At 37.7% G+C, this 14,663-nt stretch overlaps 1 protein-coding gene across 1 annotated transcript in view; it reads right to left on the reverse strand.

The window, feature by feature from the left end:
- Nucleotides 1–13,313, reverse strand: part of LOC141427607 (aminopeptidase N-like) — a 36,184-nt gene extending 22,871 nt beyond the window's left edge. Inside the window, exons 1-6 of the mRNA XM_074087206.1 lie at nt 13,222–13,313; nt 10,538–11,009; nt 9,733–9,891; nt 8,505–8,819; nt 5,969–6,152; nt 1,550–1,703 (exon numbers count right to left, since the gene is read on the reverse strand). Coding sequence (XP_073943307.1) covers nt 1,550–1,703; nt 5,969–6,152; nt 8,505–8,819; nt 9,733–9,891; nt 10,538–11,007 — 1,282 coding nt within the window. The 5' untranslated portion in view covers nt 11,008–11,009; nt 13,222–13,313. The remainder of the gene's footprint in view (nt 1–1,549; nt 1,704–5,968; nt 6,153–8,504; nt 8,820–9,732; nt 9,892–10,537; nt 11,010–13,221) is intronic.
- Between the last annotated feature and the right edge of the window lie 1,350 nt (nt 13,314–14,663).

Here is a 14,663-nt window from a genome sequence, read left to right on the forward strand (position 1 = left end):
CATAGTACCTACAAACGTTGCTTAGTTTGGGACTCTAGGTCAATTGGTGTCAAGTGCCCCGTGATATTTATTTGTTATTGGTTTGATTTTGTTCTCAGAGGACGCAGAAACTCTTGCGGCTTACCGCGACGAAAATTGTGATAAATTATGGCACGTAAATATTCACGCGTGAGCTCTATTACTTTAAACCAACATAGTTTTTATTTTTAATCATTTTTTTTTTAATTGTTTGAATGTCATTAAGATTCTAAGAGGCCAGTATTTAAAATCTAAAAAAGGTTTTATTGTAACTCAATCCGAAATATTCTATTTCCGATCATTTCGATGTGCCCCTCGTACAAACAAGAATCACGCAAGGAACATTCAATTGAGTGTGCTTATTTTGACCCCTCGTGAAGTGACAAAAAGGAATTCAAAAATAAGCTAAACGCAACTCCAGTTGTAACAGCTGTAAGAGATATAAATTCGCCATCATCCAAAATAAAACCTACAATTGTAAACTTAATCATGACATAGTATACATCAGTTATCAGTGATAAGCTAAGATTAGCATTTATCGTCTTCGATACAGCTGATAATTTATTTGATATGGCTTGACGTGTGAACACAGTAACTTTCGTATGGAACATAGTGATCCATCATTGCTTTAAGATTATCACAGTTGGATCAGAGACCGTATTGCCTAACGTTTCTAACGCTCGCGATTGCAATAAAATGACAGATTTCACGTACAAAACTGTCATTTGATTGCGATTGCGAGCGTCAGAATCGTTAGGAAATACGATCTCAGGTTATGTAGAAAACGGATTTAATTAACTTGCTGTAAACATCAGATCAGATTCAATTACTATAAATGCCGTAAAACTTATCCAAAATAACGTTTCAAATAGTGATAATGGGCTTCTATTTGTGGGTAGTTTAGGTTTGAGTTCTGAAGCAATATTAACTTTAACAACCCCGTCTATTTACTTTGATATACCTAGTGCTGGTCAATGTTTTAACTTTTACTAACCCCTGACGCAAAAAGAGGGATGTTATAAGTTTGAGCGCTACGTGCGTCTGTCTGTGGCACCGTAGCTTTTAAATGGGTGAACCGATTTAAATGCGATTTTTTATTTGAAAGCAAGTATTCTAGCAATGGTTCTTAGATATATCTTATTAAAATCGTTTCAGCCGTTTTTGAGATATTGAACTTTGAAGTGACAATGTTTGGGGTTTTCCAACTTTTTGTTGGTTAGGTTATGTTAGGGTTACTCCACTTCCTTGGAACCTTTTCCCGCAGAATTAGAAATTATTTCTTCCTCGTATGACGTTTTACAGCTACTACTAATCATCATTAAACTGAACTTGTTACTGTGTTTTATATTACTTTTACATTTCATTGTTATTTAATGACCCCTATTAAATTTACATAATCCTCCTCAAGTTGTATGCCAATTCAATCACTAAAAGTGAGTCAAATTTAACCTGCAAGATCCCATGCAACACCCCATTTGCCCACTAGACAGCGGAATATGTGAAATTAGAGTAAAGTTTGTCAAAAACTCACATTTCTGGTAAGCCACGGCGTTGAAGGTGCCCAGGATTTGGGAAGGTGTGTACACAGGGTGGGTCATTGGGTTCACGCTGAGGATTGCATCGCTCTGCATCACGTTCTGCAGCGCCAACACGAACTGATCCATCATGCGCCATTCCGAGAGTACCTAAAGAAAATGACAAATGATACTCGTGAATGTTATTACTTACTTATTAATATCATGAACAAGCTGTTGCTTTGCTGGTAGTCCATTGGACAAAGTCAGTTTTGATCACTGTCATGATACATGATGATGATGATTCAAAATTTAAATCATTTATTCAGTAAAAAGGCCGCAATCGGCATTTTTACACGTCATTTTTTAAACAACCAGCGCTATCGGAAAGACCATCATTGCCAGAAAGAATGCGCCGCAAGAAACTTGGCAGAAAGTAATTTTTTCATAATAATATAATTACAAATAAAATACTTAAAAACTACAGTATACAATTAAAGAAAAAATTACAAAAAAATATATAATAATAATACAGGGATGTATGGGGTCCCTTAGTTACAAAACTAAACACTAACTATATCTTCTTTCAGTGGAAGTGTAGAATGCTTCCACCGTCATAAATGATGATGACGATAAATGATAACCTTACCACGAAATACAAAAAAAGCTTCAACTGTCTCATTCGAAAAACGTCCTCAGTTCGACATCGGCTACCGCAAGGATCTCCATGGTAAATCGTTTAGTGTGCCAACCACAACTTCATTCTTCCTAATGTAAAATGATAGTCAATGCATTTACTTCAATCGTCTGTATTTCCAACCAGATAAATCTAGGGCTTTAAAACTAGACTGAAAAGGTTCTGCTGTACCAGTCTGTTACAACTTTGGTCTCAACTGCACTTTCATCGGGTGAAAGATAGTGATGGTGATAAGAATCAGTTGCTGGTCAGGTTAAGATTTTCGTCATACCGTACACTAACACCACAGAAATAGATTACACTAGATAACGCAAACACCTCAATCTGTATGAAAACCAACCGTGTCACTTTTTTATATCTACTGTGACGTCTCAAGAGCGAATTAGCGATGTGAATTCCCCGACGTCCGCGCAAATCGATTCAAATGCGCCGCCCGTTCGCGTCGTGGGGCTGGAGTCAGTCACTAGTCATGATTAGTCAGTTAGCGGTCAGTCTTTGTATGGGGCCAACCCCGACGTTTGGTCGGGGTTCGGACACGCGAAGTAGATGCATTTGCGTAATCTAGTGTAATCTATATCTGCGGCTCACACCAATACCATCCCAAGCAATCAAATCCTAAAAAACTAGAAATGAATAAATATTAGAAGTCTAATTCAAATTATCTTTCGAACAAAAATGAAGTCAAAACGTACCGTAAATTTATTCCCTTTCAAACAGTAACATAAAAGAACGGTAAGTATTTTGCATTCCTATCCACTAAGGCTAAGCAATACAAATACCATTTTTTACTTGCCAGTCCGCGTAGCGAAACGTGGGATATACTACGCTATGGATACGCTTAATATGAAGATAAGGTTACCTTAAATGTATAAAAATTTTAGAAGCAAAATAAAATTTTGATCTTTAACCATTCGTGCTGAAGATTTTTTTTGTTACTAAGTTATAACTTTAAGTTAATTGTTTTATCAGTTATGTTAGACCATGTAGTAAGCCCAAGGAGCAGGTATGCATGTAATGAAAAAAACTCTAAATCTTAACCGCTAAAGTCTAAAGAGAATAAAAGCACGGATCTAGCAACAATAATGAAGAATACGATGTAATTCCTTGAAATTTCAGTGAACTTCAAACGATTCACGCAAGCCAAGGCGACACAAGGTTGACTGGTAGAGATCCCTTAAAGGGATAAGTTCGCCTTTGAACATATATCTCAATGTCTGTCAATTTGTGTTTGTTACTTATTTTGTACAATAAAGAGATGACATCATACATAAATAATCGCACAAAATTAAATGGTTTTTTTCACACTTGTAAAATAATTGGCTTATAGTTCCCATAGTCCTTGATTGTATAAGTTGTGGAATTCTGAGTATCACGTATAAGACACAGATAAACTAAGAAACTGTGAAACAAGAGAGTACAAAGTCAACGGGATAAACGTGAATTGCCGATAGAGTGGTTTGGCTGAAGCAAATGCAAATGTGAAGTCTCCTGGCCACTGCATAGTAACCGAGTCAGCGGGTTGCCATTTGCTTAGTGAAGAGGGTATGCAAATTTGATTCCGACCCAGTATCTAGTTGGTTGGTAGTACCTAATTGGGGTTAATTTTATCGAAAGGTTTGAAAAAATATGAACTACCTAAAATTTTATTTTGTCTTGGAGACAGATGTTTGGGTGTATGAAATTTAAAATTTATGTAAGTATTTAAAATAAATTTTACTACCAGCGGTTATAAATTTCAGATGTACCTATGACATAATCGTATTCCCGGCTTTTAGTACCCAAGTTTCCTAAAAATTCGTCAAAATAACCCTGTCCCACCCTGTGGACTTGTCATTGATCATGATCAATGTATGGAAATATTTGCTAACCGCAATTGAAACAAAAACATTTAATACAAGAGTTAAAGTCGAACTAAATCAATATGATGAAACATTTATTTTATTTTTTATTTTTTTATTCGACTGGGTAGCAAACGAGCAAGTGGGTCTCCTGATACCGAAGTAATTCTAAAACACCGACAGTGACACGTGCATTTATGTTTAATATTGTCTTTACCGGTAAAGCACTCTCTTTAACACCTGATTAGTAAAGGTATATCTTAATCACAACTGATTTATTCTTTAACCTATAACGTTGTATGTCTAACAGTTCAACATCAACGCTAAGAAATAGGTCAAGCACTCAATGGATTTGCGCTCTAACTTGGCGGATATCGGCAGTGGCGGTGAAGGTGCGACTGCCGTAACGACATTTAGTTGGCCATCTGGAATTACCTTTTTAGGTCAATTTGCTAGGTTGCGGTCAGGACGCGGAGATTGTAGAAGTTCAAAGTTCAACCCATTTTTAACGCCAAGAGTCGGATTCGGTGTAATACAATTCGGACAATAACTGTCATCTGGTATAATGTTAGTATAACAATAATTTATTGAATCAGACGTTACTTTGTTTTCACTGTCTGCTTATCCTCTATATAACCAAATGTTTTCTCCTAACTAGGTTAGCTGGAAGAGATCCCTTTTTAGGGATAAGCTCGCCTTTGTTCTCCTCTCTGTGTATTTGCATTTTTATTTTTATGTGCAATAAAGAGTTTACATACATACATACTTTGCGGAGGTCCATATCAATAAACTAAAAGAATTTTAATGCTCACCGGCGACCTTATTACATCAAAGTTTATGCAAAATATGCGTGTTCATACAGTTCTTCCACCTCCACACTGTAAGAACACACACAAATCACACAAACCCATCTATCACCACTAGCCCAAACCCATCCAGACCAGATTTTGTGTTCTAACATTTTGTAGCATGGTGTACAGTTATGTTGTTCTGAAGGTGAGCTCTGGTTGAGTTCGAAACTCGTCAGTATAGTGTGGTGGTGGTGATAGATGGGTTTGCGTGACTTGTGTGTCTTCTTACAGTATGGTGGAGGAACTGCATGAACACGCATATCTTGCATAAACTTAGCTATCATAAGGTCGCGGGGAGCAAAGAATTTTTTTAGATCATTATAGTATAGCAATACTTACCATAAGGCTGTTTTCACCAAAAACGAGCTAATAAAAGAGCTATGGTAGAAGTTCTTTTGCACGCATCAATCTGGCACACGGAAATTCAACAAAGCTCGAAGAATACATGTAAGTACAGTACAAAATGGCAATGGGCAAGCCACGGTGCTTCAAGAACAGTTAACAGTTAGGAAAGAAACGTTCTCAAGTCGCATTTGCAAACCAAAATGCACCGTATTGACTGGTCATCCACTACATGACCGACAACATTGCTGGTGCTGGAGTTGAGGCAGCTGTCGTCTGCAGTTGTCAAGTTATTCTTAAAGGCGTTCTAAGTGAAAGGCCTTTTGCCAGTTTTCCAGCTGGCAATGACGATGATGACTAAGCCTTGGTGGCAGAGTGGTTTGACCTATGGCCTCTCAAGCAAAGGATCGTGGATTCAAACCCCGGCTCGCACCTCTGAGTTTTTCGGAATTCATGTGCGAAATTACATTTGAAATTTACCACGAGCTTTACGGTGAAGGAAAACATCGTGAGGAAACCTGCACAAACCTGCGAAGCAATTCAATGCTGTGTGTGACGTTCCCAATACGCACTGGGCCCGCGTGGGAACTGCTTTTGATTTTTTTGATTTTTGAAGCCCTCTCATTCGGAGAGGAGGCCTGTGCCCAGCAGTGGGACGTACATAGGCTGGGATTATTATTTTATTATTATAATGACGATGGTACTTACCAGATCAGTGGCATAGTTCTCGAAGAAGTTAGCGAAGCCTTCGTTAAGCCAGGTGTAGGTCCATGAGGCCGGTCCGACCTCGTTTCCGAACCACTGATGCACGTTCTCGTGGCAGATGATACGGCCGATGTTTTGACGAGTCGCGGTGGTGGTCACGCCATCTTGCACTAACAGTGCTACTTCTCTGTTAGGCAAGTAATGTTCAACGTTAATTGTTATTGCAAAAAAAGTCGTTTAAAAATACCAGAAAATAATATTTCTGTTCACTGCTACTTTTTTTGTCACCCTGTAGTTTTATTTATAGTTGTTAAAGTAATACACACTGAAAAAAAATATTTCCTCCCTATTACGGTTCTGAAGATACAGCCCTGTGACAGTCGAACTGACAGACATAGAGTTTCAGAAATAGGGTCCTGTGACACCCTTTTATTAAAGTTACAGATATATAATAAACCTAAATTTTATTAAGCCTTCAAATACTGCATTAAAGTACTAATCCAACAGAAGACGTCACGTTCACAATTTTTTACATTTTTTTTTTGTCAATTTTGGCTGATGACGGGCGAGTGTATGTGTAAGTATACATCACTACATAACCTAATCAACTTAAAAAAGCTGATAAACACCCAACAGAGTTCAATATCTCAAAAACAGCTGAACTGATTCTAATGAAACATAGCTAAGAACAAATGCAACGAAATTCGCTTTCACGATAAAAAACAGCATAGAAATCGACATCCGTTTGACAACTACGATGCCACAGATTGCCACGATGCCAAAATTCTAACTCGCCTCTTTTTGTGTCAGGGGTTAAAAAAACAAATAAAAAATAGGTTTTTGTTAAAAATTAAATTTTTATACAAGCTTTTTTGCTGACTGTACTTTTTGTTGACTGTATTTGCATTGTCATCCAAGCTACATTTTCGTACCAAATTTCAAGTCGATGCCATTAACCGTTGAGGAGTTTCGTTCTGCGGAGACAATCCTGGCTGGTCTACCAGGATTTCACTACCAGATTATTTTACTGTCACCAGATTTACATAAGTATGCCAAATTTGAAGTCAATCGGACCACTAGAAAAGGGTCAAATTTAGCTTCCAAGATTTGACCCAAACAAAAAAATAAATAACCAAACAGGGCAAGTTAAAGAAAAGCTTGTAAAAAGAACTGATTAAATCCATGTATAAAATCACACGCGTCAAATTATGAGAGAGAACACAGTTAGTCTCACATTTTTACAAAGTGGGTCCGTTGACGTCTCTCGTTGGTTTACTGCTCTAAGACCCCTTTAGAATTTAGCGATCTCGGAGGGCAATTAAGAAAGTGCTAATAATTAGCCTTAATGAACACCTTGGAGTGTCAAAGCTACTAAAAACTTCAAAGAATGAAAGAGGGCTGCCGTGCTAAGCATGTTTTTAATATTTTCATACGCTTTTTTACTGAAGGTGCCTTTTAGGGTTCCGTACCCGAAGAGTGACAAACTGAACCCTATTGCTATTGCTACACTGTCCATCAGTCTGTTTGTATGTCTGTAGCTGTATCTCAAGAATTGTAATAGCGGTAGTGGTACTAGTTAATAAAATATGAATTTCTTTTAATCACTATAATGTTTTTTTTTATTTATTTAATATAATCGAAACAAATAAATACAATGAAATTATTATGCCACTATTGGGAAACCCACTGGGGTTTTATGTAATAGTAGGCGAGTTACAGCGGTTCAGTACATAGATTTTTGCTTACGATAATTAAGTTGAAGTATAAATAGCTAAAAATTAAAAATAAAGGAAATCCCATTATAAAATGACCTCACGCTAAATACATTTTAATTAGAAGCAGGGCTCAGCAGACGGCCGTTTATAGCGTATACATAATTTTGTATTTTCTACAATTTTGTATGAACCCTTTACGACAAGTGGCCTATTACGACACCCTCGGGCAAAGATGGGCCCTTCTTGAATCCGGGTACGGTACAATTATTAGACTAAATACATACTGAATAAATACTAAGACCCCACAACCAATCCACAAGCTAAATAAAATCTATTCCTTACTTCATTTCTTTGTAAAGGTTGCCTGGAAGATATCGCTCTCAAACGATTAGGATTATAGGCTGCATTGGAAAATTTGTAAATGCCTGTGTTTGTTACTACTAACATTGTTTTGGTGTTCAATGAAGGGTCATTGTATTGTATTGTATTGTAAAAGCCGTGGTGGCCTAGTGGTTTGACTTATCGCCTCCAGCAGAGGATCGCGGGTTCAAACCCCGGCTCGCACCTCTGAGTTTTTCGAAATTCATGTGCGAAATTACATTTGAAATTTACCACGAGCTTTATGGTGAAGGAAAACATCGTGAGGAATCCTGCGAAGCAATTCAATGGTGTGAGTGAAGTACCGAATCCGCACTGGGCCTGCGTGGGAACTACGGCCCAAGACCTTTTATTCTGAGAGGAGGCCTTGCCCAGCAGTGGGAAGTATATAGGCTGGGGTGGGTGGTATTGTATTGTATCGTATTGTATTGTATTATAAAGCTTACCTGTATACAACCAGCCCCCAATTCTCCATAGCACCAGCAGCAAAGTCAGGAACCGCCACGTTATCCAGTTTAGGAAACTTGTACTCAAACTCAGTAAACTCCTCAAGAGCTACCATATTCCGCTGACCAAAGTCCATGGCAAAGCTAGTGGTGTTAAGAATACTTGGTCTTGTGTAAACTCTGAACGGCACGCGGTACAGAGGATTTTGGTTGTTGTTTACGGATCCAAATGTGGACACTAGGTAAGCTAGGAGGTATGACGACATGACCAATGTGTCTTCGAATTCGTGCTTTACGTAGCCCAGGACATCTTCTCTGTAAAAAATAGGGCAATATCAGTGATTCTGTAATATTACTTATAACTTAGTTAGTCTTTAATTTTTACCATAATACTTTCAGAAATTTATAATTGGCCACTTGTAAAACTATAGGTTAGTAAAGGTTGTCTTTATAACAATTTTGAACAATTAATGGATTCAGAGAAAAAAGCGATATGACAAATAATTATAATGCAATGATTTTCAACACTATGCGAGCCGACATGGACCCATTTTTGCTTCCCTTTAAATTGGTATGGACCCCTCAGTGTCCGAGTCCAACTTGGGTGTTGCATTTTGAAATTTAATAGGGACTATGCACATGTAAATAATTTAACTTAAATAGAAACCCGGAAAAAAAAGAAAATGACGTAAAAATCATCAATATCCGTAGAAAAATAAGCAAGATATGACATGCTATCTTTTAGTAGAAAAATGAAATTTAGTATGCACTTTCTATGGTCGTGTAGCATACGAGGTCAAAGTCTATGACTGTTCTCTCTGTCTAATCGAAAATTGCAGGTTTTGCAGGTGCCACCATCTTGCTCGCTAATCCTGCCGTGAAGCAGCAGTGCTTGGCTTGCACTGTTGTGTTTCGGCGTGGAGAGTAAGACAGCCGGTGAAATTACTGGCACTTGAGGTATCCCATCTTAGGCCTCTAGGTTGGCAACGCATTTGCAACACCCCTGGTGTTGCAGATGTTTATGGGCGGGTGATCTCATACCATCAGGAGACCCACTTGCTCGTTTGCCATCCAGTCGAATAATAATCGTCGTGTTTTTTTTATATATTAAAAAAAAAACCTTTTAAAACACTATTTGTTCAACAATGAAGATATTATAATTTTGAACAAATGAAGAAAAATGATTGCATATTCTCTGTTGAGGTAAATACGCTTAAAAATAACTCACTTGAGATTAACTGCTCTCTCGGGCATGTTGGATACAACGACGTTATACTCCTCTGGGGCGTAGATGGTGGTCCTGAAGACAGCCTTTAGTGCTGGCTCATCATAGCAAGGGAAAGCCCGTCGTGAGAACGTCGGCTGCAGCTGTGATGTTATCAGCTTGCTGAAAAGAGTTTTTAGTGTAAAATATATGTATAACCGTTATCTAAGAAAGCGAATGAATTATACGAACAACAAAGTAATAGATTCAGATGCTCATCGTTTAATTAACTAAGTTTGATTAAAAAAGTACAAAATTGTGTGAATAATTTCGAGAGATTATAGAAACCGTCTTGGTCATAACATCCGTGTTTATCAGTCTTGTACATTATGAGTATCGCCGTGGTGGCCTATTGGTTTGACCTATCGCCTCTCAAGCAGAGAGTCGTGGGTTCAAACCCCGGCTCGCACCTCTGAGTTTTACGAAATTCATGTGCGGAATTACATTTGAAATTTACCACGAGCTATGTGCGGTGAAGGAAAACATCGTGAGGAAACCTGCACAAACCTGCGAAGCAATTCAATGGTGCGTGTGAAGTTCCCAATCCGCACTGGGCCTGCGTGGGAACTATGGCCCAAGCCCTCTTGTTCTGAGAGGAGGCCTGTGCCCAGCAGTGGGACGTATATAGGCTGGGATGATGATGGATGATGACATTATGAGTTACTTCAAAAACATCCTCATTTTTTCCGGTTTGTTCATTGTTACCAATATTATCTTCGCCATTCTATTTGTGTACAACAAAACATTAAATATTAGTTCGGATACTTACGCCGGGGTGCCGTCGTCTTCCGTATAAGTTGACAAGTAAACACCAAACATATTCTCAGCAAAACGTGCCACGTAATCTATATGGATGATATGGGGTTGGTTCGGGCTGATCTCTCTGATGAGATTGATCCTCAGCAAATGCGTATCATCCCCAGCCTGTTCGTAGCTCAAGAACAAATCTTCTTCGGGGTTTGCATCACTGAAGACACTGATGTCGTCAATGTCAATCTCCATAGCATGGAATACTAGTTGACTCGTGTTGACATTAGCCAGTACTCTGATGGAAACGTTTCCGTAGAAAAAGTCTTCGTTGTCCGGGTTCAAGAAGAGTCTTACATCGTAGAAGGTGGGGAAGGATTCGCCGGGCAGTACGTACTGAGCACTCAAGGCGTCATTTAGGACTGCGGCTTCGTTAGTTAAAGGGTTGGCCGATACGGCTCCCAGTAATGCCAGTGCGAGGAGTAAATACATATCTGGAAAGGAATAAGGTATTAAAAGTTGTAGTACAGCTGAACTCGGACAGGAGTGTGATTATTGTAATAATAGCCTTGGTACCTATGGCCTCTCAAGCAAAGGGTCGTGGGTTCAAGTTCAGGCTCGCACCTCTTGAGTTCTTTGTATTTAGTGAGGTATATTTCGAACCAATATGCGGTTTCTTTTCAAGGTGAGCTTAATCGAAAAGCCATCCATAAACTGACAATGGACCACTGATTGAAACGAGCAAGTGGGTCTCTTGGCGGTAAGAGATCACCACATGTTTCGAACATCCCGGGCATACCACAACTACTCGTAGGTATATAAGAAAATTCAAGTCGTGTTCAAAATAATTGTATTAATTTATTGAATCAGGCGTTACCTTTGCGGATTTACAGTACAATACAATACAATACAATTACTCTTTATTGTACACCAGAAATAGTAAGCGATACAGAAAACAGGTCAATTTACCATATCAATGAACTAAAAGAATTTCTTGAGCATAATGGTCGCGGATGAGCAAAGAAATTATTTTAGTTCAATAATTGTATTGTATTTTTAATACGCGAGTCACCTGTCTACCTTATTTTTGTAATTATGTCTGTATCTCGCGGTAGTATTCATTCAACCTGTGTATTTTTCTCTACTTACAAATTAATGGTTCCTATGGATCTGGCCCCATTATCATGATGCAACGTCTTTAATGTAAAATGATTCTTTAATGAATCATACCTTGATACGTTTTTGGTCGCATCAAATGTGTTCTCTCTCACTGTACTGCTTAATATATTGGAGTCCGATAAAGGTTCATTGAGTTGTATTGTACATACATACTGTGACAAGATTTTGTAGTTGATATTTAGCTAATTTACTCAGAGCAATAGAGACGTTGATACAAGCGCGATAGAGACGTGTTTTTGCGTCAAAAATACGTCTCTAAATTTTTATTCAACTGAACGATCTGGTGAGAAATGCCTGTCGTGATCTAGGGGGAGCGAATTCTTTAAAGCTTACTACTTCTTCACCGCCGTATTTTGAAAATGCCTCTATACAAGACGTCCGTTATAATAAAGTTTGTTCATTTGATAATACCATAGAATCGTAAAACACGCTTAAAGATATATTTCACTGCGACCAAGATAAATGGGGATTATCGGTTCGATTAGATTAAGATAGAGAGTGTAAGTAGGTACTCTTCAAATACGTACTTACACAATCTAAGGAACAGGCCGCAGGTATTTAGAAAAAAAATGAAAACTCCTGCTACATTCAGACTCATTAATTTATCTTAATCTAGTTTGGATTTAAATAATAATATTCAAAAATTCATCTAGTGGACTGACGAAATATAAATGAAATATTTGGAAGATGCCGGGAGACGAGTTGTCTGAGCGGTAGGACGGAGCGACGACCTGGTTAAGATGCAGAAAGCGCAAGACCGGTCTGAGTGTAGAGCCTTGGGGGAGGCCTATGTCCAGCAGTGGACGTCTTTCGGCTGACATGATGATGATGATTTGGAAGATTGACAATTGCCAAAGACCAGACCATTCTTCTTTCACCAGTAACAATCTCAAGTCTAATGCTCTCAGATTTAAAGCGGAACAGTGGAGTTTATGAGGACTTTATATTTTATTGGTCACTGTAAGTAGGTATTCATTAAAGCTAACTCTTTAAAGTTTGCGGAATATCTCTATATCTCAGCTAAAAGTTGACGACGACGTAAAAGCTTTATGATAAAACCCGTGTAAGTTTAGCAACGTCACATTTTACGGACGCTTTGCGGCCGTTAAATGGACTATGATTTTGTTAATTTTCTTACATTTTGGAGACTCTAATCCTGAGTGTTAAGAACGTCTTTCTGACCGCTGGATGGCATGTTACTTTGTAAATGCCTTAAAGCACCTACTAAGATGGCTACATTGGCATTAAAAGTTACAAAACTAATGGAACATAAAATCTCTGCCAGTTAATAGTTAATACTGTTTTTTTAGGTGAAATTGTGACCCACTTAATATTGGCAAAATATTGAAGATAATTCGATTCACGAAACATGTTAACATTTTTTAAATGAAAAGTATGGCAACGCAAAGTGCACTAACTCTGATACCCAACTCATGTTTCTCGCACTTTCAAAGTTGCCTATTCAAAATGTTGTAGGAATGAATGTTGCTTTGACCTAGTTAATGACACTTGTTATATAAAACTTACCGCTATGTATTTACACATGCACTGTAAAATAAAAACTGGCTCAACTTAATCGTTTTTAATAATAAATAGCACTAGTTTTATCAAGTTTATCAACAGATAATGCGTTGGATAAATTATAATAATGTCTGGAATGATAAAATATTTCTGATAGAGTCGCTAATCAAATGATTATTTGATTATCAGAGAGCCGGGTCAAGATGGGTAATGAGTTTGCATATAAATTCCCCGATATCGTTTCAAAAAAATTAATTAAGGTATGACAAAGAGATCTAACTTGCGCGGAGAACGTTTACTACTCTGGTACAGTAACCAGCATTAATATCTGCCACAGAGGAGCGTGCAAAAATATCTGACACGTCCTTCCGGCCCTAGAGTCGTATCAAATATTTACGCACGCTTGTTGTGTCAGATATTGGTGCTGGTGACTGTACCTCCGGGTACTGTCACCAACAACATTATCTGACAGTTCTGACACACAAAGCGTGCCTAAATATCTGATACGACTCTATTTCTAGGGCCGGAAGGACATGTCAGATATTTTTGCACGCTCCGCTGTGGCAGATATTAATGTACTGCACGCAATGGCCTGTTCGCGTCATAATACTGAAATTCAACAACTGCTTTTTTTTTTTGGAACTGAATTTTATAAAATCTACTCGTAAGAACGCGAGTTTGAAGATTTAAATGTAGAATGTTTATTTCACCGAAAGTTTTAAATCCCAAAAGCATGTTTGGCCGAAAGGCTACAAACTCGAAGACTACAATACATTAGATAGAATAATTAGCCTATATTAATAACTTAGTTTGGTTTGACGTGCATGCACGAAAAGATTGAGGAATGTAGAGGAAGCGAGAGTTTTATGCCAGAATCGTAGCAAGTCGAAGGACGTGGGTAATTATTTGAGGTGTAAGATAAATGTTACAGAAATAAAAACACACATTTTGATGTGGTCTGTTTTATTTTGAACATAAGGATATGTACCGATAAGATGCTTTATATTATAAGAGATCGATAAAGTTTATTTTGGTTAAAAAAAGCAAAAATCCAATTTTAACGGTAACGAAAATGAGCATCGAGACCACGAAAAAGAACATTTTGTTTATTTGAAAATCTTATAATTGTACTATTTGAATGAAAATCCGAGCATAATGAGAAAACGAATAAGCATTATTTAATTAATCAGGTATCAACAGAAATAGACAATCGATATCTATATAAAAAAAAATTAAAACTTGACCACGAAAATGACGACTTCAAATTGTCATTTTTGTAACCTTTTAAATACTATCTAGAAATTACTTAATTAAAGTAAGATTAATAACTTCAACTCACAAACCAAAACAGTTTTCAATACCTTCCCCCCGTGCAGGACAGGTCTACGGTAAACCAGAACGAAATTATGTTACAACGAAACAACACAACAAAATGCTCCTCTAAATGA

This window comes from Choristoneura fumiferana, chromosome 4, assembly GCF_025370935.1.
Source record: "Choristoneura fumiferana chromosome 4, NRCan_CFum_1, whole genome shotgun sequence".
In the NCBI taxonomy this organism is placed as follows: Eukaryota; Metazoa; Arthropoda; class Insecta; order Lepidoptera; family Tortricidae; genus Choristoneura; species Choristoneura fumiferana.